General features: G+C 37.5%; 1 protein-coding gene and 1 long non-coding RNA gene across 5 annotated transcripts in view; one reads left to right on the forward strand and one right to left on the reverse strand.

The window, feature by feature from the left end:
- LOC120533517 (plastin-1-like) overlaps positions 1 to 7717 on the forward strand; it is a 114124-nt gene extending 106407 nt beyond the window's left edge. For all 3 annotated transcript variants that reach the window (XM_039760438.1, XM_039760456.1, XM_039760447.1), the window contains 3 exons: positions 5054 to 5177; positions 5278 to 5402; positions 7328 to 7717. In XM_039760438.1, the coding sequence (XP_039616372.1) occupies positions 5054 to 5177; positions 5278 to 5402; positions 7328 to 7466 (388 nt within the window). In that variant the 3' untranslated portion in view covers positions 7467 to 7717. The remainder of the gene's footprint in view (positions 1 to 5053; positions 5178 to 5277; positions 5403 to 7327) is intronic.
- Positions 1 to 22554, reverse strand: part of LOC120533530 — a 124977-nt gene that overhangs the window by 101216 nt on the left and 1207 nt on the right. The gene's annotated exons all lie outside the window — the stretch shown is intronic.

Genomic DNA, 22554 nt, shown 5'->3' on the forward strand with positions numbered 1-22554 from the left:
ACCACTGTTGCATTTTCCCAGCAAAACACTCCCACTGGAGAAGTGGTCATTTCGATGAACGACTCTGTGAGGAAGTGTGAAAATAAGCAGCTCTATCCAAGGCCTCTATGAAGAAAAGGGATGTATTATTCTACCAAACAAATGAGACAATGCATGTATCAAATAAAAAATATTAGGTCTATATCGATTACTTAGATTTCAACCAATTTTAGAAGGGTAACACAGCTATAGTTGCCATAAGTTTTATGGAGAACAAAGGATAAAGACTATTTCTAAGACTTATTTATCAAGCATTGTTTAGGTTATCAAATATATAAATACTGTATTTTGTAACCAGTTGAGGAACAGTAAATCACTCTTGAATTTTGCTTACTATTATGAGCAATTAATATAAAACATCAGATCAAACCTTAGAATCACTCTGTACATATTAATACTTCTCTAAGCTCAACAACAAAGTCCAAAGGTAAATTAAAAGATGCCAGTGCTTGATATCTTCTTTTATTAAGAAAAAAAAGTATGATGTCAAGGAGAATGATCACAGCTATTTGGCAATAAAATATATATACTTTTTCAAAATTTTCAGTTAGTTAGATTGTTCGTGTTCATGTCATTAAATGTAAATGAACAGTAGATGGAATATACTATAAATTCAAGAAAAGAGGTTAAATGGAATTGGAAAGATGTATTATAGATTACAAGGAATGTAGTGTTTTAGATTGTTTTAAATAAACTTTATTAATCCCACGGGGAAAGCTAGATGCATACAGCTGCAGAAACAGAAAAAAACAAGAATAGAGACTCTTAGGACAGATAATACAGCCAATCAATCAAACCATTAGTATATTAAATAAATAAAAATAAACTTAAGGAGTATGCTGGGAGGATGCATTGAATTGCCTGATTGCAGTGGGCAGAAAAGAACCCCAGAGGTACTTCTTAGCACATCATGGTGAAATGAGCCTGCAGGTAAAAGTTCTTGAAGAAAGTGCCCCCTGGAAGAGATGGAGGGGATTTTTTATGATGGCATCCTATTTTGCCACCTTCTTCTTTTCCACAACAGCTTCCAGTGTGTTCAGGGTTTGCCATGTGATGGAGTAAACACTTCCCTGAGGCACAGTGCTTCCTTTGAGTAAGGTTGCTTCCGCAGGAGATTGCTGCATAGAAAACCACACTGGGTACTTTGGACTGGTAGAACATTTTCAGTAGCTTGCTGCGCACATCAAAAGACTGGAGTCTAATTAGCAAGTACAATCGGCTCTGGCCCTTCTTGTACAGCACCACTGTGTTGTCAGACCAGTCCAGTATGTTGTCTGTGTGAACCCCAAGGTGTTTGTAGCTCTGAACCACTTCCACGTTTTTCCCCAATAGGTGACTAAAGGAAGAGTAAATTAGTACATATGATGTATTAGGGATTGGTAACAATGTACAAAACTGCATACTGAAACACGGAATTGATTCTTGTGTAAACAGGTTTACATCAGGATTCAGCTCTTAGCCTATTCCTCTTTGCCCTTGAGGTGAATGGGAGAGTATCAGAAATAGTGAATTCTGAGAATTGTTTTATGCTAATAACCTGGGGCCTCATGCATAACGGCGTGCATAGAATTCGCACTATAACATGCGGTAAGCACAAAAGCCAAAATGTGCTTACACATAGAAAAATCCAGATGCATAAATCTGTGCATTCGCCCACTTCCGCATTCTTCCGCTCCATAAATCCAGATCAGCGTGAAAGGTAACGCATGTGCATGCACCCTCTGTCCTCCCAGAATTATGCCTGTTTGAATATGCAAATCAATATAAATAGCCCTTAAGCTCAGCGTTCTGTGTAAAGGCAATGACAAAAGCAAGAGGGAAAATATAACAATTTCAGCGAATACCAAGTGGAGGCAAAGAAAAACGTACTATTTGTTGGTTTAAACAGTGGTATAATCAACAAAAGGAAGCTGATCGAGTGACATAGCATGTTGGAGAAACTTAAAAGCTCAAGTTCACAAAGTCGCACAGTGCCCAACATAAAAAAGAAGTTGTCACATATTAAAGTCGCCATAAAAAAGGCGCGACGTAGCCCACCATCTGAGTGTCATATGAAAGCTTATTAGGGTACAGAGAAAAAAAGGCACACAGTAGGGAAAAAAAGCACGAAATGTTAACTTCAATCTCGAAATTTCCACTTTAATCACATAAACTTCATCTTAAAATCATTTAATTTACTAGTTTCTCAAATCCCATTGTAACTAAAGCAGCACGTTAATTGCTTTTTGTATTTGATCTTTTGCTCTATGTGTGTAAATCACTACATGCTTCTGTTTTCTCTTTCTCCAACTGGACACAGAATCCATTACATTCGTGATATTATAGCTCTCTGAATAATTAAAATACTGAGATGTATACGTGATATCTTTTTCATGATGATAGGAGTTAAAGCATGTCATTAAACAGAGGAACACGGTGCGTGATTGTGTGCGACCTTCGATGAAATTATTGTAGCAGTACTATCTCTTTCAAATGTACTAATCTCCAATTCCTGTCCTTACTTTTCATTCTCCAAATACCCAATCGCCACACAATCGGCTCGGTAATAGACGTTAAGCCATCTCTAAGCTTACAACGACGATTCTTCAAAACTTTTAAGGAACATTGATCTCTTTGTAGTACATGTTTAATTGTTCTATCCATCTATCCTTCCAGTGTCGCGTCAGCCCCAGAAAGAATACAGCACAAGGTAGGATCAATCTGTGAACTTGCTAGCGCTGCGGAACAGTGTCCTCACATGTTTAATTATTAACAATACAGATTATTTAAATGAAGTTAAAGTTTTATCTATATAATATAATCAACATATTTTGTGGCATTTCATCTTAAAAATGATATCGTCATCATATGTAATTATGTGCTTTATAAAGTGGCGCAGGTTGTGCAATATTATAATTGTAGTGCAAGTTTACAGTGAGTTGATTGTACTTATAAGTACAAACAGTTCTACAAGGAGCACTTGATGGACTGATTGACTGTGTTTAAAGTTCTTGGGATGAAACTGTTTCTGAACCGCGAGGTCCGTTCAGGAAAGTCTCTGAAGCGTTTTGCTGTAGCTGAGGCAGCATGTGCTTGATGCTCTATACCGATAATTCTCGTTCTGATCAGCTGCTGCTGTGATTCACACACAGATACAGTGATATAAATACTCCGAGTGGCGCAGTGAGAGTAATATGGAAAAAGATGATCTGCTGTAGCAACACCTAACGGGAGCAGCTAATAGAAGAAAAAAAAGGTGTAGTGAGAGTAACAACACTAAAGCAGTTATGGTATTTGGAATACTATGGCTATTCCCTGGACCATTATATTGTTACAAGTTAATTACAATCAGATGCATTACACTAATAAACAATACAGGTATGCGTTTTTTTTCAGTGTATTTATAAAGCCGCATCAGGAAAATAAAGAGTAACCACACAGGAACAGTAGCACTGCTTTGACGCTGGGTGCCGCCAGTCTGCAAAACCGAGTGGAGAACTTGCGTACGACAGGGTATGAGGTACCGTGGAAATGTGCGTGGCTTTACGCCAAGTGTAGGTTTCATACATCGCGATTTGAATGTGGAAACGTTCTTACGCAACATTTCTGTGCATATGCACCGTTTATACATGAGGCCCCTGGTGAGCACCATATAGCCATAAGAAGAATTGCAGAGAGCGGTAACTAAGTGGTAGGTGGCTTAAAAACAAGCAGGATAGTATGATTTGGGGATTTTTTTTTTATCTTTCTGAAGAGTTCCCACACAATTTTTTTGAATATAAAATTTTTTTTTTATTATGTTTATGACATTTTTGCATCAATAATTTGTATGCTGTTTTGGATCGCGGTTGCTGCTATTTTAGGTCTTATTTTCTGCCATCATTTTGTGGATGTATGTATGGTCTTGGCCAGATTATTTACAGGTTGCTATGACATTTTGAGTCATCCATCCATGTCTATAAAAGATTGTGGCATACTAATGCTGATGTCCAAGTTTTTGGAGGCAGTAATCAAATTCTCATACAGTAGCTAATTATAAAATAACCTTTTGGATGGAAAGTATATGCTGGAAAACAGATAGATCTTTCCATAAGGAAAAAAGAGTCTAATCCAAACATTGCTTATTTATTTCAAAGTGGTGGAGATTAAATAAACAATATGTTGAATTATGGTCAATGGACCTGAGGGTTAAAAGCTCTACAATTCAGAATTGTTAGTAATCAAATGTCAACACTACAGCCATGATCACTAAACAGTCTATGGTTAAAAACCTGCAATTTATTCCTATAGAAAACTTTGTATTTTAGTTATGTTTTTACATTAATTTACCAAAAGTCAGACAAGTTTTATAACTGAAAAAATACACCAAAGACAATATGGCAAATAAAATTACAGTAATGATACTAGGAAGTACAGGAACCTGACTTTTTTTCACTTTATTAGGAGTATAAATCTGTTAGCTCGCATTTTGTCACACTAATTTGGTAAATACTTCTACAGTACAGAGAGGATGTACCTATCTATACGTGAAGGTTTCTTAACTTCATATTATCTATTAAATAATTTTATACATTTCTGGTCACTAATGTTGTTTTTCAGGTTCTTTTTTTGACAAGCTGGTACCAGTACCTAAGAATTTAAAATACTGAGGGCAAACTGACCAGAAGCAATTCCAGAAATTACTAAAATGTTTATGAAATGTAGTACAGAATTATTTCATAATGAGGTGCCAAATTTGGTTCTCCAAAAGAGAATCACCTCATATTGCCATATGCTGTTAAACTATAACTTTAAGAAAATATAAATTTGTTTCTCTTGGATATTAAATCAAATCTAGTTACTTGCTTGAAATTCTCAAATGTTGGGAGGGACAGGGTTATATTACCACAAATCCTTTGTCTGATAAAATGTAACATTAGTATGGTTGTCTAGATATGATATACGTTTGCTACTATTAATTTGAATAGAAGCAGATCCTATTAAAATGCAGAAAAGTGTAAAACTTTAGCTTAGTTAAAATACTTTTATATTTCAGGTACACTTTGAATGTTCTTTCTGATCTTGGTGGAGGTGAAAAAGTAAATGATGAAATTATAATCAAATGGGTGAATGAAACCTTAAAGGCTGCAGGAAAAGATACCTGTATCTCAAACTTCAAGGTGAATTTGACTAATGATATCTTGAAAGATATTAAAATTAGTGTAATATGTTAATGTACATTTTTATCATTCGTTGCTGTCTTGATCCTTACTTTTCCAGGATAAATCTATCAGCACCAGTTTGCCGGTACTAGATTTAATAGATGCTATTGCGCCAAAAGCCATTCGCAATGAAATGGTGAAGAGGGTGGACCTTACAGAAGAAGATAAAGTTAACAATGCAAAGTGAGTCTTCTTAGGAGAATAACATGTAGCTTCTTTTGGACCCTTATGCAAAAACAGAAGATAAATAATATGCTTACAAAATTCCAACATATGCCTCTATACCATATTCAAAGATAACAGGCAATAATGAATCAAATTAAATTGTTCTTAGGTTTACACATGCAGGTTAAATGGATCGGCGACAGTAAATTGGCCCTAGTGTGCGAGGTGTGTGTAGATGTGTTCACCCTCTGTAGGACTGATGCCCTCTCCAGAGTTTGTTCCTGCCTTGCATCCTTTGCTTGCTGGGATGGCTCCAACCCCCCACAACCCTGCTCAGGATTAAGAGGGCTTAGAAAATTGCATAGTATGGTACTGTCACATATACCAAGTACACTGAAATCGAAACAATTGTCTCAACAGTGTGATGTTTGCTTTAAATTAAGGAAAGTTAGAAAAGGAATGAATTAACAAAATAATTTGCTTAATAATGTTGTATACTGATATTCATTAGAAATGCTAACCCCAGACTGTTTTTCAATACTAACCTGCTTTGATTAAATACTTCAGCTGATGTGATTTTTTTTTGTTAAGGCATGGATTATATAGGCAGGTAGTGTGCCTGAAGCACTGGACTTACCCCAAAATGTTATGAGTCCAGCTCTCATTTTCAGTCCTATAAGATCATGAACAAGACATTAAATTTGCCAGCATTCCAATTATTAAAAATTTGCAAGAGAACAATTGTCATGAATATCAAGGTTGTAAGCCACTTTGGATAAAGACATCAGCCACTTGCAAACTAATAATTCCAATTTTGCACATTTGTTATGTTTTGAATAAATTTACTTTAGGGAATAGTTTCTTACTGTTTATGTTTTAAGTGCATTATCAGAAATACTTTAAATCACAGAAAAAATTACTAGTATAATGGACATTTTTTTGTATTTGGAAATTTTCTGGAGTGGTGTTGTGATTAGCACTACTGTATAACAACTCCATGAGACCCAAGTTTAATATCTTTCCTGCTCATTTCCTGTGTATAATTCTTTTTATGTATGAAGGATATACAAATTAGGTTAACTGGTGTCTCCAAGCTGGTCAGGCATGAGTAACAGAGTGTAAATGTGTGTTAATAGCTTTAATGATCAAAACACTGTATCAATGATAGCGGAAGCCCATGTTAAAGAAGTAGGTGTGTGCATTCTTAGAAAGAAACTTGACCTTCAAGATACTGAGATGTGCCTATCCTTCTATGAATATGAAGAAAAACAATAGGAAATGTAACATCCAAAGGAAACACCTCCAAGTTATTGTTAAAAGGGCATTCTCAGTTATGGGATACACTCTGGACCCTCCTGGAGGTAGTAGAAAACAAAATAATTAAAGCAAAAGTGAATGCCATTGTGAACAATCCTGCACATCCTCTCTCTGACATTATGACACTAAATTATTTTACCCAAAAATTATTAAACTGAAGTGACTTAGGGCATGCTACTAGGGCTATTTTATACCAATGACAATACACTTGCATAATGCTTTACTGTATTTGTAACTGCTAAGTCAGAAGTTTTTCTTCCTTTTTACTTTTCTACCCCTTTTTCATTCTAGTGTGTTTTTAGACAATTGTGTGCATGTATACATATCTATCTCTCCATCTACCTATTTATTTATTTAAAAAGCTTCTGTAAAAAGACAAATGTTCTCCTGGGGACAAATAAAGTTCAACTGTACCTATCTATTTCAACTTAAAGCAGTAAAACAAGTACATTAGAAATAACTATATATTAATAAAGATCAATAATTATAGGTACTTTACTTTTTACTTTATGTTTTAAGAAAAGGGGGAAGAATGAAAGGTGCTACTGAACAGAAGAAACTGATTTTTTAAAAGCTAATTTAACCAAATGTTTCAACATGCAATTTGTTTCTTTTATTTTTCTTAGGTATGCAATTTCCGTATCACGTAAGATTGGGGCCCGTGTATATGCTCTTCCAGATGACTTAGTGGAAGTGAATCCAAAGATGGTTATGACTGTCTTTGCCTGTTTAATGGGAAAAGGAATGAAAAATATGAATGGCTAATAAATCAGTGGTAACAATAAGAAGCTCAACAGAGGAAATTGAGCTTGCAGATTCACTATTCTCACTCCAGTAGTGACTATAATTTATAAATCAAATTTAGACAACAGCAGTGCTTCAAATCTTGTGGTTGCCCTGCAATTTAATTTTATTAAAACCGCCTGCTTTGTCTTTCTCAATATTTGTGTTAATTTTTCTGAATTATTTTTATGCTTAAATCATATTTTCATAAGTGTTTTAATAAGTTGTACATTGTTAATAAAAATGCATAATATTATATATGGCTTGTTGTATTTAAGTTTTATTTTTTAATTTGCATAAAAAGATCTGATGTATCAGTATATTCAACTTTTTTATATTTTTTCCTAGCTAAGAGTAAATTCAAATAACAAGTGTTATGAAATACAGAGATTTCAAATAAACATTGTATATCTGTCTCATAGCTCTTAGGCCCCCAATAAAGTCTCAACTTTAGTTTGGAATTCTCCAGATTTTCACTCAAGTGTCTTCTAGGACTCTGATTTCCTCTCATAACCCAATCACATCTGTATTTGTAATCATCAGTCATTGTGACTGCCTTTAGGAAATATACTTAACAATGTGGTTTTAGAAAATGGGAGGAGGGTTAATATAGTTACCTATTATGACAGCACTGTATTGATTTTAAAACAATTATTGCAATAAGGCATATTAAGGTTCTAACAAAAGACACTTAACATCATTCATTTTTGGGATCCTCCAGTTCCAATTATGATGATCCTTCTATTTTTTGAAACAGTAAGGCATTTTAGAACAATGACTAACTTAGCTACAGGTAAGTCTCTTGGCAGTAAAATCTGAGGGATAGAGTAAACGGTTTATAAACTGAGCATTGAGATCAATTGCCTGTTTAGCTGGGAAATTGCTCATCCTTGTTTGGTTTTGGTTTTACCCTTACAGATTATTACAGAAATGTTTTGGTCATGCTAAGAACACATGTAAACATTGTTATTTGGCCTTAGAATATTTTTTTATTGTTTCCACAGAAGCAAAGGTTATGTGAGTGACAAGGGCCTGCATTCTTAAATTTTCAGGACAGCACACACAGTATGTAGCAGGTAGTAGCCATTTGACTGAGCTTATGTAACTCCTTATTAGAAACCCACTACAACTGAATTTTGGTTATGTTTGGCAGCAGAAAATTCAGATATTTCAAATTTTCATTTCAGTAATAAATTCCAACATTTGTTGTATTTATCCAACAAAGTATTTTCTGCTCAAAAATAAATTCCATTATACTGAGAAGATGAAAATGATTGGATGCTACTTTTAAACCTCTGCCATTTTGCGGGCAAGCACATAATTGTTATGACTTACCTACCTATTTTTTTTTCCAGCCGTCTGGAGTTTTTTTTGTTTTTTCTGTCCCCCCTGGCCATTGAACCTTACTCTTATTCGATGTTAATTAATGTTGATTTATTTTGTTTTCTTATTGTGTCTTTTATTTTTCTATTCTTTATTATGTAAAGCATTTTGAGCTACTGTTTGAATGAAAATGTGCTATATAAATAAATGTTGTTGTTGTTGTACAGTATATTCTAGCTTTAATATGCTTATTCAGTGTCATACATTGCTGTATAGTAATTGCCATATCAGCTCAAATAGCTTTAAATATACAGTACATATATTTATCCTAGCTCATTTTCAAAAGACACTACTGTGCCATTTCACTAACTAGTGTTTTAGACAAAGCTGATGTGAGTGAAACTGCAGACGTTTTGAATGAAACATTTTGTATCAGACCCCATATTTTTAAAATACAGTCTCATCATTTGCTTAAGGATGATCCAATCAAATATTGCTTCTTAAACTACTGTTGAATTAAATTATTGTCATTTTAACCCACTGAGAGTGACTTTGCTGTGATTCAAAGAATGATACCTCATGTATGTGATCCTGCAATGAAGACAGCCAAAAGGCTGGCAAAACTTTTAGGTATCAGTATTTAAATGTGTATAGGAAATATATACATGGACCTTAATATATCAAACCACGATTAATCAAAAACTATATCAAGTCAGCAGTAACATTGTTTTGATGACTCAAAAGGTAGCTGTCATGATTTTTGGGTTTTCTACTGTCCTGAAAATATTCCAAGCATTACTTTTTTTTATTTTGGGCTATTGTTTTATTATAATGAAAATATTTTACTGTAATGTTTATAACATTGTCATACCACTATTTTGTTTTGTCATACTAGCTACCATTTTGTGTCTTTCTGCATTGCCATGGCCATGTTGTTTATGGTTGCTTGCCTGTTGCTAGACATGTAATCCAGGGGTCATGTGATGTATTATGTAATTTCTCCCTGCCTATATAACAACAACGACATTTATTTATATAGCAGGTTTTTATACAAATGATGTAGCTCAAAGTGCTTTACAGGATGAAGAAAGGAAAAAAAAGAAAAATATAAAAATAAGGCAATACTAATTAACATAGAATAAAAGTAAGGTCTAATGGCCAGGGAGGACAGAAAAAATTCCAGACGGCTGGAGAACAAAAAAACAAAATCTGCAGGGGTTCCAGGCCATGAGACCACCCAGCCCCAACTAGCTAAGATGACAACATGCTACTTTCTGTGTCTGTGTTTGAGGATAAATTCTCAAATTGCTGTCAATAGTTTGTAAATTGTTCTCGGTAGTCAGGAATTGTCACTTTTTTTTCTACTTTGATTTTTGGTCTACATGTTGGGCAAAGACATTTTGATTTTGTTTTGAACTTCCTACGATTTATGAGTTGTTCTCTCTTCATCTGTTGGCATTGCTTACTATTCAACCTGACAAATTCCATCATACAGGCAAAACAGGAGCAGCTTTCCAATGCACAATATGAGCAATATCAAATCATAAATTTTATGAAATATATTTTATTCTTTTTATAATATATTTGTGTATATTTTGGTGTGGCAGAAGTGCTGCATGGGCACCCGGAAGCTGTTTGGGTGTACCTGTTTCCTGGTCCGGCAACACGTCCTGGTGTGGCAGAAGTGCTGCAGTCCAAGGCTCCATAGTTCTTTGGGCGCACCCTGGTGGTGGCCACGGACCCCAACAGGGTTGAACATCTAAGTTCTGATCCTGTAGCTCCAATGCAGATCAGGGTGGCTGCCCTCTTGTGGTCCAGGAGAGGTATTGTCCCTCTCCCAGTGTTTCTAGGCATCCCGGCTGGGCAGGATCCCCAGCCATCCGCCACTATATAAATATACAATATAAATATACAATATATATATATATATATATATATACACTCACCTAAAGGATTATTAGGAACACCTGTTCAATTTCTCATTAATGCAATTATCTAATCAACCAATCACATGGCAGTTGCTTCAATGCATTTAGGGGTGTGGTCCTGGTCAAGACAATCTCCTGAACTCCAAACTGAATGTCAGAATGGGAAAAAAAGGTGATTTAAGCAATTTTGAGCGTAACATTGGTGCCAGACGGGCCGGTCTGAGTATTTCACAATCTGCTCAGTTACTGGGATTTTCACGCACAACCATTTCTAGGGTTTACAACGAATGGTGTGAAAAGGGAAAAACATCAAGTATGCGGCAGTCCTGTGGGCGAAAATGCCTTGTTGATGCTAGAAGTCAGAGGAGAATGGGCCGACTGATTCAAGCTGATAGAAGAGCAACTGTGACTGAAATAACCACTCGTTACAACCGAGGTATGCAGCAAAGCATTTGTGAAGCCACAACACGCACAACCTTGAGGCGGATGGGCTACAACAGCAGAAGACCCCACCGGGTACCACTCATCTCCACCACAAATAGGAAAAAGAGGCTACAATTTGCACAAGCTCACCAAAATTGGACAGTTGAAGACTGGAAAAATGTTGCCTGGTCTGATGATTCTCTATTTCTGTTGAGACATTCAAATGGTAGAGTCAGAATTTGGCGTAAACAGAATGAGAACATGGATCCATCATGTCTTGTTACCACTGTGCAGGCTGGTGGTGGTGGTGTAATGGTGTAGGGGATGTTTTCTTGGCACACTTTAGGCCCCTTAGTGCCAATTGGGCATCGTTTAAATGCCACGGGCTACCTGAGCATTGTTTCTGACCATGTTCATCCCTTCATGACCACCATGTACCCATCCTCTGATGGCTACTTCCAGCAGGATAATGCACCATGTCACAAAGCTCGAATCATTTCAAATTGGTTTCTTGAACATGACAATGAGTTCACTGTACTAAAATGGCCCCCACAGTCACCAGATCTCAACCCAATAGAGCATCTTTGGGATGTGGTGGAACGGGAGCTTCGTGCCCTGAATGTGCATCCCACAAATCTCCATCAACTGCAAGATGCTATCCTATCAATATGGGCCAACATTTCTAAAGAATGCTTTCAGCACCTTGTTGAATCAATGCCACGTAGAATTAAGGCAGTTCTGAAGGCGAAAGGGGATCAAACACCGTATTAGTATGGTGTTCCTAATAATGCTTTAGGTGAGTGTATATGTAAGGCCTTTATCAATATACAATATATACTACTGCTCTAACTACCTGCCTTACTTACTGTCAGACTTTATTATTGTATTTTTTTTTGGCTTTTTAGATCAAGTTAGTATGAGAGTCTACTTTGAATTCAGCTTTAGAGACAAAGAAAAACCTTGCAAGCTAATTAGTAGAGCACCATTTTTCCTTGTTAAGTTCAATACTACAGCCTGCTTCTCCATGTAACGTTAAAACTACCGGTTCAGAAGTACATTATCTGTGTGTAAAGCCTTGCATGTAATCAGTAAAATAATAACAAAACAAATAATTCAAAATTCATTACACATATAATAAATAAAACAATGCCATACAGTATTTGGACTTAGTGTTCTCAATGTACTCTTTCAATTACATTTAATCTGCAGTATATATTTTTTTCTTTCAGAGATAAAGAAGAAAACCAATATAATTCTATCACAATAAACCGCCATGCTACGTGATCTTAAACCAGATCCATACCTATGTATTAGAAATTATTTATACATAAACTCAAAATTTGTTTTTCTTCTTCCATTGTAAAGTATACTTGCTTGTAGGTTTTGTTTCATTGTCTCTCTCCTACATATACTGCAGGTGTGGAGTAATCTTGATTTTTACAACTCTTTGTAGTGTGATGTGTGTGTGAGCATGGGTAATTCTATTTTGTGGCAGGTAGGTCAACTGTACAGAGTAAATGTGCTCAGAAAAACTGAAGATTTCACACAGTCCCTTAAACACACATTGGTGTCTAACCATTATTTTTAATATTACATCAATCTCATCTGCCAGGGAACAGCAATACATATGCAAATATTACATACATTGTATACCCCATAAACATCCAGAAGTAAAGGAAAATAATATAGCTATAAAATATCTCAAATGAATCTACAATAAATCCATAATCATGTTTGCCAATTTAAGTCCACATACTACACTACAAAGCAGCACTTATATTCCACTAGGTTTTTGGGGTACAGCATGAGGCTAGCAAATCATTGAAACAGCATTCTTCTACAAAGCCTTTCACACAATGACCCTGTTTCTTTAATACAGCGGTTTCATAGCCCAGTCACTTTTCTGGATAGGGAGGATCCATTGTTCTTCTTTCCCAAAAAATAACAGGAACGTACATATGGTGTCTTTGGTACCTTTTTTAAATTTAATGCCTTCAGCCAGAGATGGCAGCCCATCTCAACTTTGAATAAGGCGATAAAATGAGCAGCTACAACATTTATTTATATAGCAGTTTTTTATATAAATGATGTAATTCAAAGTGCTTTACAGGATGAAGAAAGGAAAAAATAGAAAAATAGAAAAATAAGGCAATTCTAATTAATGCTGCTGGTAATGCAATGAACTAATATTTGACTGCCTTTCAGTAGAATAAGCAAGTCATTCAGCTTTTTGACTTTGTCTTCTGAAATAAGCCATATGGAGCCAACTGAGGAAGCCTGGAAGTGTGCAAACCAAGAGGAGTGTATCTGATAGCCTCTCTTTTTGTTAACATGGATTACAAACTTTTGTTATGGTATGTTGTCTTTCTGGGTGACCACCTCTGTTTGTTTCAATAAGTTACCTAGCATTATAAGTCAATTTAAGTGTTATTTGTCTATAAAAAGCAAGTGTTTTCTCCTTTGGTCACTAGTTGTTGGGTGGTTGTATGTATATACCATAAGAGGTTTGTAAATCTGTTGGTGCTTTTAAAATATTTTGTCTATTTTTATTTATTTATTTACTTTTTGCTTTGTCCCGGTTTCTAGAGTAATTTGTCTGTGGCAGCAATGTTGCTGTATATTAATCTATATCTCACATGTCACTCTACATTATTTAGAGGTGAAAGGCTATAGAAGCTCCCCATATGAAGTTTATGACAAATAAATGAAAAAGTATTTTTGATTTCAAAAGATCAGAATAAAACATGAAGAAGTTTAGATTTTAAATTTGATTGTTCCTGAATTGATGTTTTGTGGTTCCTTTTTTAGGGGAGCCCTCCTTTTCATTTGACTTCTGCCACTTAGCTCTCAAGACAGTGAATATCACTTAAGATTTTAAAATGTGTTTAATGGTCACAGTGTCAATGTACATGAAAAACAATCTGGCTTTTAGCTACAGGTATACGAAACTGACTCATTTAATGAGGAAAATAGTACCATCTACAGAATTTTTCAATATGCCAACAAATCTTCTTTCGGCTGCTCCTGTTAGGGGCTGCCACAGTGGATCATCTTCTTCCATACCTTTCTATCCTCTGCATCTTGTTCTGTTACACCCATCACCTGCATTTCCTCTCTCATCACATCAATAAACCTTCACTTAGGCCTTCTTCTTTTCCTCTTCCCTGGCAGCTCTATCCTTAGCATCCTTCTTCCAATATACACAGCATCTCTCCTCTGCACAAGTCCAAACCAACACAATTTCGCCTCTCTGACTTTTTTCTCCCAACCATCCAACTTGAGTTGACCCTCTAATGCACGTATGTCAAACTCACTACCATTGGTGGGCCGGTTCGACTGCCATACATACGTCAGCAGGCCGCACTGTAACAAATACTATTATACTATTATACAAAGTTACTGTAGCTTTCTTTCCAATACTGAAAACTTAAAAAAATGTAACACTTAAAGTTTAAAGAAAAGCAATTTATTTCCATACATTCTCCGGACAACAGCGTACAATTAGAGTCTTAGCCACTTAGCTAGGTCCTTATATTATTATATTATATTCATTGCTTACATAGGAGTCTTACAGTCTGAGATCTGTTTCTTTTGTCCCGACACTTGGCATCTCTTGTTAGTAACCAGTTCGTCAATATCAGACTTGAAATCTTGTGCAGCTGCAACTTTTATGAGGGATCAACAGTAAGTCTTGAGCGATATGGGGTTTTGGTAGCTTTCATTAACGAAAACAATTTCTCACAAAGGTAAGTGCTTCCAAACATAGACAGTACTCTTGATGCCAACTTACAGATCTGCACATACGAGGGTGGCAGGTAAGCATACAAGCCTGGCACACCAACATTGTTGTATTTTGCCTTCAGAATCTGACTGCAGTTTAATTAATTCCATTTGGATATTCTCGGGCGTATTCTCAATGTTGTAAGAGAACAGCGTAAAGTCCTGTTCGTGTGAACTGAAATCATGAAAACGCTCACTGAATTCACTGCTCAGTAATTCAAATTGGAAAACAAATCCTCCAAAAATCAAATTTTACTTTACTAAGTTTACTTCAAAGTTTATATTGTAAAATAAGCCGATATGCAAAAAGCCCCCTGACCTACACTAATTTTACGAACTCAAAATCACAAAAATTTGTTAATAAACAACTCACCACTTCAGATCTTCAGCTGTAGTCTACACTGTTTGTTACAATACTAGCACGAAACTACATAAAACTAGAGCAGAAAAACATGAAAATATTACTACTCGTGATGGTCAGTTTTGTCCAGCGGCCAGTCTCAGCAGCCCAGCCAGTAGTGTAGCCTGTAGGGGCAGCTCTAGGCTCGTGGCAGCCCTGGACAGAGAAAGAATCAGTGGCCCCTTCGCCCGCCAATGTCAATTTGGTATCTTATGCATGGCGGATGGCCATGTCCGTTGTGGACACTGCATAGCCGCCTCGTGCTCATGACATGCTTCTATATGCTCGTGTCCGTAACTTGAAAACCAAGTGGCGGCCCATGATATTCTCATTACAGCAGAACAATATAATACTACATATAGCTTACTGCTCCGACTCTAGCGACATTAGTAAATACAGTGTCCTAATTAACAAGAAACACAATGTTTTTCGGCCACATTGCCGTCAGCTATGTCATTATTTTCTCTTTCTGTTTTATATTCAATATATATTGGCGTGGCGGCCCTGTGCAGGTGCACAGTTTGCACATGCCTAAAGCCGCCCCTGCTGCCCGCTGCTGCAGCCTAGCACTTCAGCTGCGACATCACTGCTCATTAACTTTGGTCAAGGCTTGTGGCTGTACTAGCAGATGACGTTTCTGGTACCGTAATGCCATGGGAAAATGCGCTTTTGTCAGAAGAAAAAGTAAGAAAAGTCAATAAGTAACACCGAAGATGCAGAATGATTCAATCACAAACGACAGTAATTATTTTGTACAAGTTCAGTGGTAACTAGGATCTGTCATGCAAGCCGCACAGATTTCTGTTGCGGGCTGCATGCGGCCCGGGGGCCTGCGTGTTTGACATGCCTGTTCTAATGTACTCATTTCTAATCCTATCCATCCTTGTCACACCCAGTGCAAATCACAGCATCTTTAACTCTGCTACCTCCAGCTCTGTCTCCTGCTTTCTGGTCAGTGCCACCGTCTCCAAACCATATAATATAGCTGGTCTCACTACTGTCCTGTACACCTTCCCTTTCACTCTTGCTGATACCCGTCTGTCACAGATCACTCCTGACACTCTTCTTCACCCATTCCACCCTGCCTGCACTCTCTTTTTCACCTCTCTTCCACAGTCCCCATTACTCTGTACTGTTGATCCCAAGTATTTAAACTCATCCACCTTTGCCAGCTGTACTCCCTGTATCCTCACCATTCCACTGACCTCCCTCTCATTTATACACATGTACTCTGTCTTCTTCCTACTGACCTTCATTCCTCTTCTCTCTAGAGCATATCTCTACCTCTCCAGGGTCTCCTCAACCTGCTATCGCTACAGATTACAATGTCATCAGCAAACATCATAGTCCACGGGGACTTCTGTCTAATCTCGTCTGTCAACCTGTCCATCACCACTGTAAATAAGAAAGGGCTCAGAGCTGATCCCTGATGTGATCCCACCTCCACCTTGAATGCATCCGTTGCTCCTACCGCAGACCTCACCACTGTCACACTTCCCTCGTACATATCCTGTACAACTCTTATGTACTTCTCTGCCACTCCCTCATACAATACCACAGCTCCTCTCGAGGCACCCTGTCATATGCTTTCTCCAGGTCCACAAAGACAAAATGCAACTCCTTAACCTAGCTTCCACTACTCTTTCCTATAACTTCATGCTGTGGCTAATCAATTTTATTCCCCTGCAGTTACTGTAGTCCTGCACATCCCCCTTATTCTTAAATATCGGCACCAGTACACTTCTTCTCCACTCCTCAGGCATCCTCTCACTTTCCAAGATTCCATTAAGAAATCTGGTTAAAAACTCCACTGCCATCTCTCCTAAACACCTCCACGGTTCCATAGGTATGTCATCTGGACCAACAGCCTTTTAATTTTTCATCCTTTTCATAGCTGTCCTTACTTCTTCCTTGCTAATCCGTGGCACTTCCTGATTCACTACCACCACATCATCCAACTTCTTCTCTCTCTCGTTCTCTTCATTCATCAGCCTCTCAAAGTACTCTTTCCATCTGCTCAACACAGTCTCCTCGCTTATGAGTATGTTTCCATCTTTATCCTTTATTATCTTAACCTGCTGCACATCTTTCCCAGCTCGGTCCCTCTGTCTAGCCAATCGGTATAGATCCTTTTCTCCCTCCTTACTGTCCAACCTCTCATACAACTCATCATACACCTTTTCTTTAGCCTTTGCCACCTCTCTCTTCACCTTGTGCGTTATCTCCTTGTACTCTTGTCTACTTTCTGAATCTCTCAGGCGATCCCACTTCTTCTTTGCCATCCTCTTCCTCTGTATACTCTCCTGTATTTCCTCATTCCACCACCAGCTTTCCTTTTCCTCCTTCCTCTTTCCAGATGACATGCCAAGCACTCTTCTTGCTGTCACCCTTACTACATCTACTGTAGTTTCCCAGCTGTCTAGTAAGTCTTCACTGCCACCCAGTGCCTGTCTCACCTCCTACCTAAACTCAACCTTGCAGTCTTCCTTTTTCAACTTCCACCATTTGATCCTTGGCTCTGCCTTCACTCTCTTCCTCTTCTTGATCTCCTACGTCATCCTACAGACCACCATCCTATGCTGCTTAACTACACTTCCCCCTGCCACCACTTAGCAGTCTTCAATCTCCTTCAGATCAACTCCTCTGCATAGGATGTAATCTACCTGTGTGCATCTTCCTCCACTCTTGTACGTAACCCTATGTTCCTACCTCTTCTTAAAATACGTATTCACCACAGCCACATCCATCCTTTTAGCAAAATCCACTATCCTCTGACCTTCTTCGTTTCTCTCCTTGACACCATACCTACCCATCACCTCCTCATTTCCATTGTTCCCTTCACCAACATGCCCATTGAAATCCGCTCCAATCACCACTTTCAGTCCCTTGGGTACACTATTCATCACTTCATCCAACTCACTCCAAAAATCTTCTTTCTCACCCATTGGACACCCAACTTGCGGTGCATATGCATTAACAACATTCATCATCACACCTCCAATTTCCAGCTTAATAATCATTACTCTGCCTTACACTCTTTTCACCTCCAAAATACTCTTGATATACTGTTCCTTCAGAATAAATCCTTCCCCATTTCTCCTCGCATCCACACCATGATAGAAAATTTGAATCCACATCCAATCCACCTGGCCTTACTCTCCTTCCATTTAGTCGCGTGCATGCACAATATATCAACCTTCCTTCTCTCCATCATATCTGCTAACTTTCACCCCTTACCAGTCATACTGCCAACATTCTAAGTTCCTACCTTCAGTTCCATTCTCTTTATTTTCCTTCTCTCCTCCTATTGGCTAACAGTACTGGTGGTGGTCGTTTTTAACCTGGGGCTCGACCGATCCGGTATGGAAATTTGTATTGTTGTCCGCATATTGATTTGGCAAAATTTTACACCGGATGCCCTTCCTGACGTAACCCTCCCCATTTATCTGGGCTTGGGACCGGCACGAAGAAACACACTAGTTTGTGCATCTCCTGTGGCTGGGTTAATATGCCAACAAATACATCCTCAAAATACATTTCTTATGTCCAAGGCCAGTTCTCATTGACATTATTATTAGACATTTTGTTTACCATCTATTTAGATAGATAGATAGATACTTTATTAATCCCAAGGGGAAATTCACATAATCCAGCAGCAGTATACTGATACAAAAAACAATATTAAAGAGTAATAAAAATGCATGTAAGAACAGACAATAACTTTGAATAATGTTAGCGTTTACCCCCCAGGGTGGAATTGAAGAGTCACATAGTGTGGGGAAGGAACGATCTCCTCAGTCTGTCAGTGGAGCATATTTACATGCATGGATTTACAAAAGTAATTTAATAATTGCAATTGAAAATCCAATCTAAAAAAAATTTCCATTAGGGGTAATTTACTTAGGGTTGGAAATAACAGGCATCTATTGCTGGGTCACAACATAACAGATTTCAAAGGACAGAGATAAATTGGGAAAAACCCTGGTAAGAATCAAAAACAAGATGCTAAGTAAAATCAGTAGATCAGGAAACAAGCAATACTGTTCATCCATTACATGTGGTTAAATGATTTAAGCACGAAAATTAACCAACCACTTTAAAAATAACAGACCTCATGATATTTTTAATATACTGGCAAAAATGAATAAGGAACACTTTTTAATCAGAGTTTTACTATCAAGTCAATGGAACTTCTGGGATATTGATCTGGTCAGTTAATTAGCATAGGGGGTTGTTAATCAGTTTCAGCTGATTTGGTGTTAATGAAATTAACAACTGGTGCACTAGAGGGGCAACAATGAGACAACCCCCAAATCAGGAATGGTTTAACAGGTGGAGGCCACTGACATTTTTCCATCCTCATCTTTTGTGACTATTTTTTCACTAGTTTTGCATTTGGCTATGGTCAGTGTGACTAGTGGTAGCATAAGGTAATACCTGGACCCTACAGAGGTTGCACAGGTAGTTCAACTTCTTCAGGATGGCACATCAATATGTGCCATTGCCAGAAGGTTTGCTATGTCTCCCAGCACAGTCTCAAGTGCATGGAGGAGATTCCAGGAGACAGACATTTACTCTAGGAGAGCTGAACAGGGCTGTAGAAGGTCCTTAACCCATCAGCAGGATCAGTATCTGCTCCTTTGGGCAAGGAGGAACAGGATGAGCACTGCCAGAGCCCTACAAAATGACCTCCAGCAGGCCACTGGTGTGAATGTCTCTGACCAAACAATCAGAAACAGACTTCATGAGGGTGGCCTGAGGCCCCGATGTCCTCTAGTGGGCCGTGTGCTCAGTGCCTGGCACCGTGGAGCTTGATTGCATTTGCCAAAGAATACCAGAATTGGCAGGTCAACCACTGGTGCCCTGTGCTTTTCACAGATGGGAGCAGGTTCACCCTGAGCACATGTGACAGATGTGAAAGGGTCTGGAGAAACCGTGAAGAACGCTATGCTGCCTGTAACATAGTTCAGCATGACCAGTTTGGTCATGGTCTGGGGAGGCATATCCATGGAGGGGCGCACCGACCATTACAGGCTAGAAAACGGCACCTTCCGACTGCCATTAGGTATCGGGATGAAATCCTTGGACCCATTGTCAGACCCTATGCTGGTGCAGTGGGTCCTGGGTTCCTCCTGGTGCATGACAATGCCCGGCCTCATGTGGCAAGAGTATGTAGGCAGTTCCTGGAGGATAAGGGAATTGATACCATTGACTGGACCCCATACTCGCCTGATCTAAATCCAATAGAACACCTTTGGGACATTATGTTTCAATCCATCCGACGACACCAGGTTGCACCTCAGACTGTCCAGGAGCTCAGTGATGCCCTGGTCCAGATCTGGGAGGAGATCTCCCAGGATACCATCTGTCGTCTCATTAGAACCATGGCGCAACATTGTCAGGCATGCATTACAAGCATGTGGGGGCCATACAAACTACTAAGTACGATTTTGAGTTGCTGCAATTAAATTTTGGCAAAATGGATTAGCCTGCTGCATCATTTTTTCATTTCTGGGCTGTCTTTAAATTCAGCCCTCTATAGGTTGATAATTTTCATTTCCATCAAATGATGTGGCATCCTTTCGTTCCTAACACATTACCCAGTCCATATCAGTACTGATATCCAGCGTGATTGTTTTCCCATAGAGATCTGATGTGTTTTCAAAGTGTTCCTTTAATATTTTTGAGCTGTTTATTTTGGAGTTTAGTCTTGATGACATCATCAGAGGTGTGTGGAGTAGAGTGTTGACAGCATCATCAGAGGCTTCCGTTTAGTTTTGCCATTGCTGTACTGCATATGCTGTCATCAGACTATTTCATGTAGATGTGATATTATGGTGGCCATCTTATTTACAGTGAATTCTTCATGTGTAAACTTTGCATTAAATTTCTTTTTGAAGGAAATGCTGCTTTCTCTCATGAACCAAATCTAAAGAATTGTTAGGAATAAAAACTTTATTTTGAACTATGTTTGATTTCAAATTTGTTTCGGCTTTTGATTTCTGATATCTCGTCTTTTTGGCCATTACCCGTTTTTTCTATTACAATTCTCTTAGCATGTACATTAGCTAATCTCTTTATTCTAATCAAAACAATTATAACATTAAATGACCATGTATTGTTCTGTTAAATTACAAAAGTATTTAATAGGGCTCCACTCAGAAAAGAGGAGGGGAATTTATTGATGCTAGTGCAGCAGAACTCAACTGGAGTGAGAATGCCACAGAAAAGAAGCAGCCTAAATAAACAAATAAATAAATAAATAAAGCTAATAGTGACAAGCAGAAGAGCTCATTTTACTTGACTGGATAAGATGCTTACTGCACAGAAGGCAAGATCCTATTTTGCATTCCACAAACTTAGTGGGAGCAATCCATGGTAAGAACATTACCTGAATCAAGAGAACCTAGTTTCAGTTGGAAATGGAGTGTAACAAGAAAACATGATATGTGTTAATGTTTTAATTCCAAACTGGAAAAAATAAAGTTTAAAATAATATGAGCAAACACAATTTGTTGATAGTAATTATTAATGTGAATAATTATTTTTATATGAGGAGGGAAATTATGCTAAGTTATTTTTAACCAAGCTGACATAGGGTAAATATGATATAAACGCAAATGAAGCATGGGATATGCTTCAAGAATAAAAGAAGATAGACACTTTTGGTAGACAAGCAGACTTTTTCTTCATATTGTCAGCAGTTCTGTGGATAAGAGATATTTTGGCTGGTTTTGCAAGATAAAACATTTGTCAATCAGTATATTTTGTGTATCTATGAACAAACTGCCAATTCTTTATATGATTTTTTTACAATTCTTGCATCTTTTATTGTAATACACACTTTTATTGTGATTTCTATACTATATTCAGAATTTGTATGCATTTTTTTAGTATGTATTTATTTTTTCTTAGAAATTGTCATTATTGTAACCCAGGTCACATGTTAAGATTACTGAACTTTTTTCTAAACATTAGTGTAAAGCAAAATATTAACACATATTTGGAGGGCTAATGTTAATATAGCTGAATATTACATTAACTGATACATTTCATTTAAATAAAGCAAAATCAAAAACGACTGATCAAAATACTGAGATTAATATAATAGTGGTAAAAAATAAAAAAGCTGGGTGAAAAACATAGGCTTAAACTTGGACTAGAAAAGTACCAAAGTATTTCATGCAAAGATGTTAATAAAACATTCTGTAAAAAT

This window comes from Polypterus senegalus, chromosome 1 (assembly GCF_016835505.1).
Source record: "Polypterus senegalus isolate Bchr_013 chromosome 1, ASM1683550v1, whole genome shotgun sequence".
In the NCBI taxonomy this organism is placed as follows: domain Eukaryota; kingdom Metazoa; phylum Chordata; class Cladistia; order Polypteriformes; family Polypteridae; genus Polypterus; species Polypterus senegalus.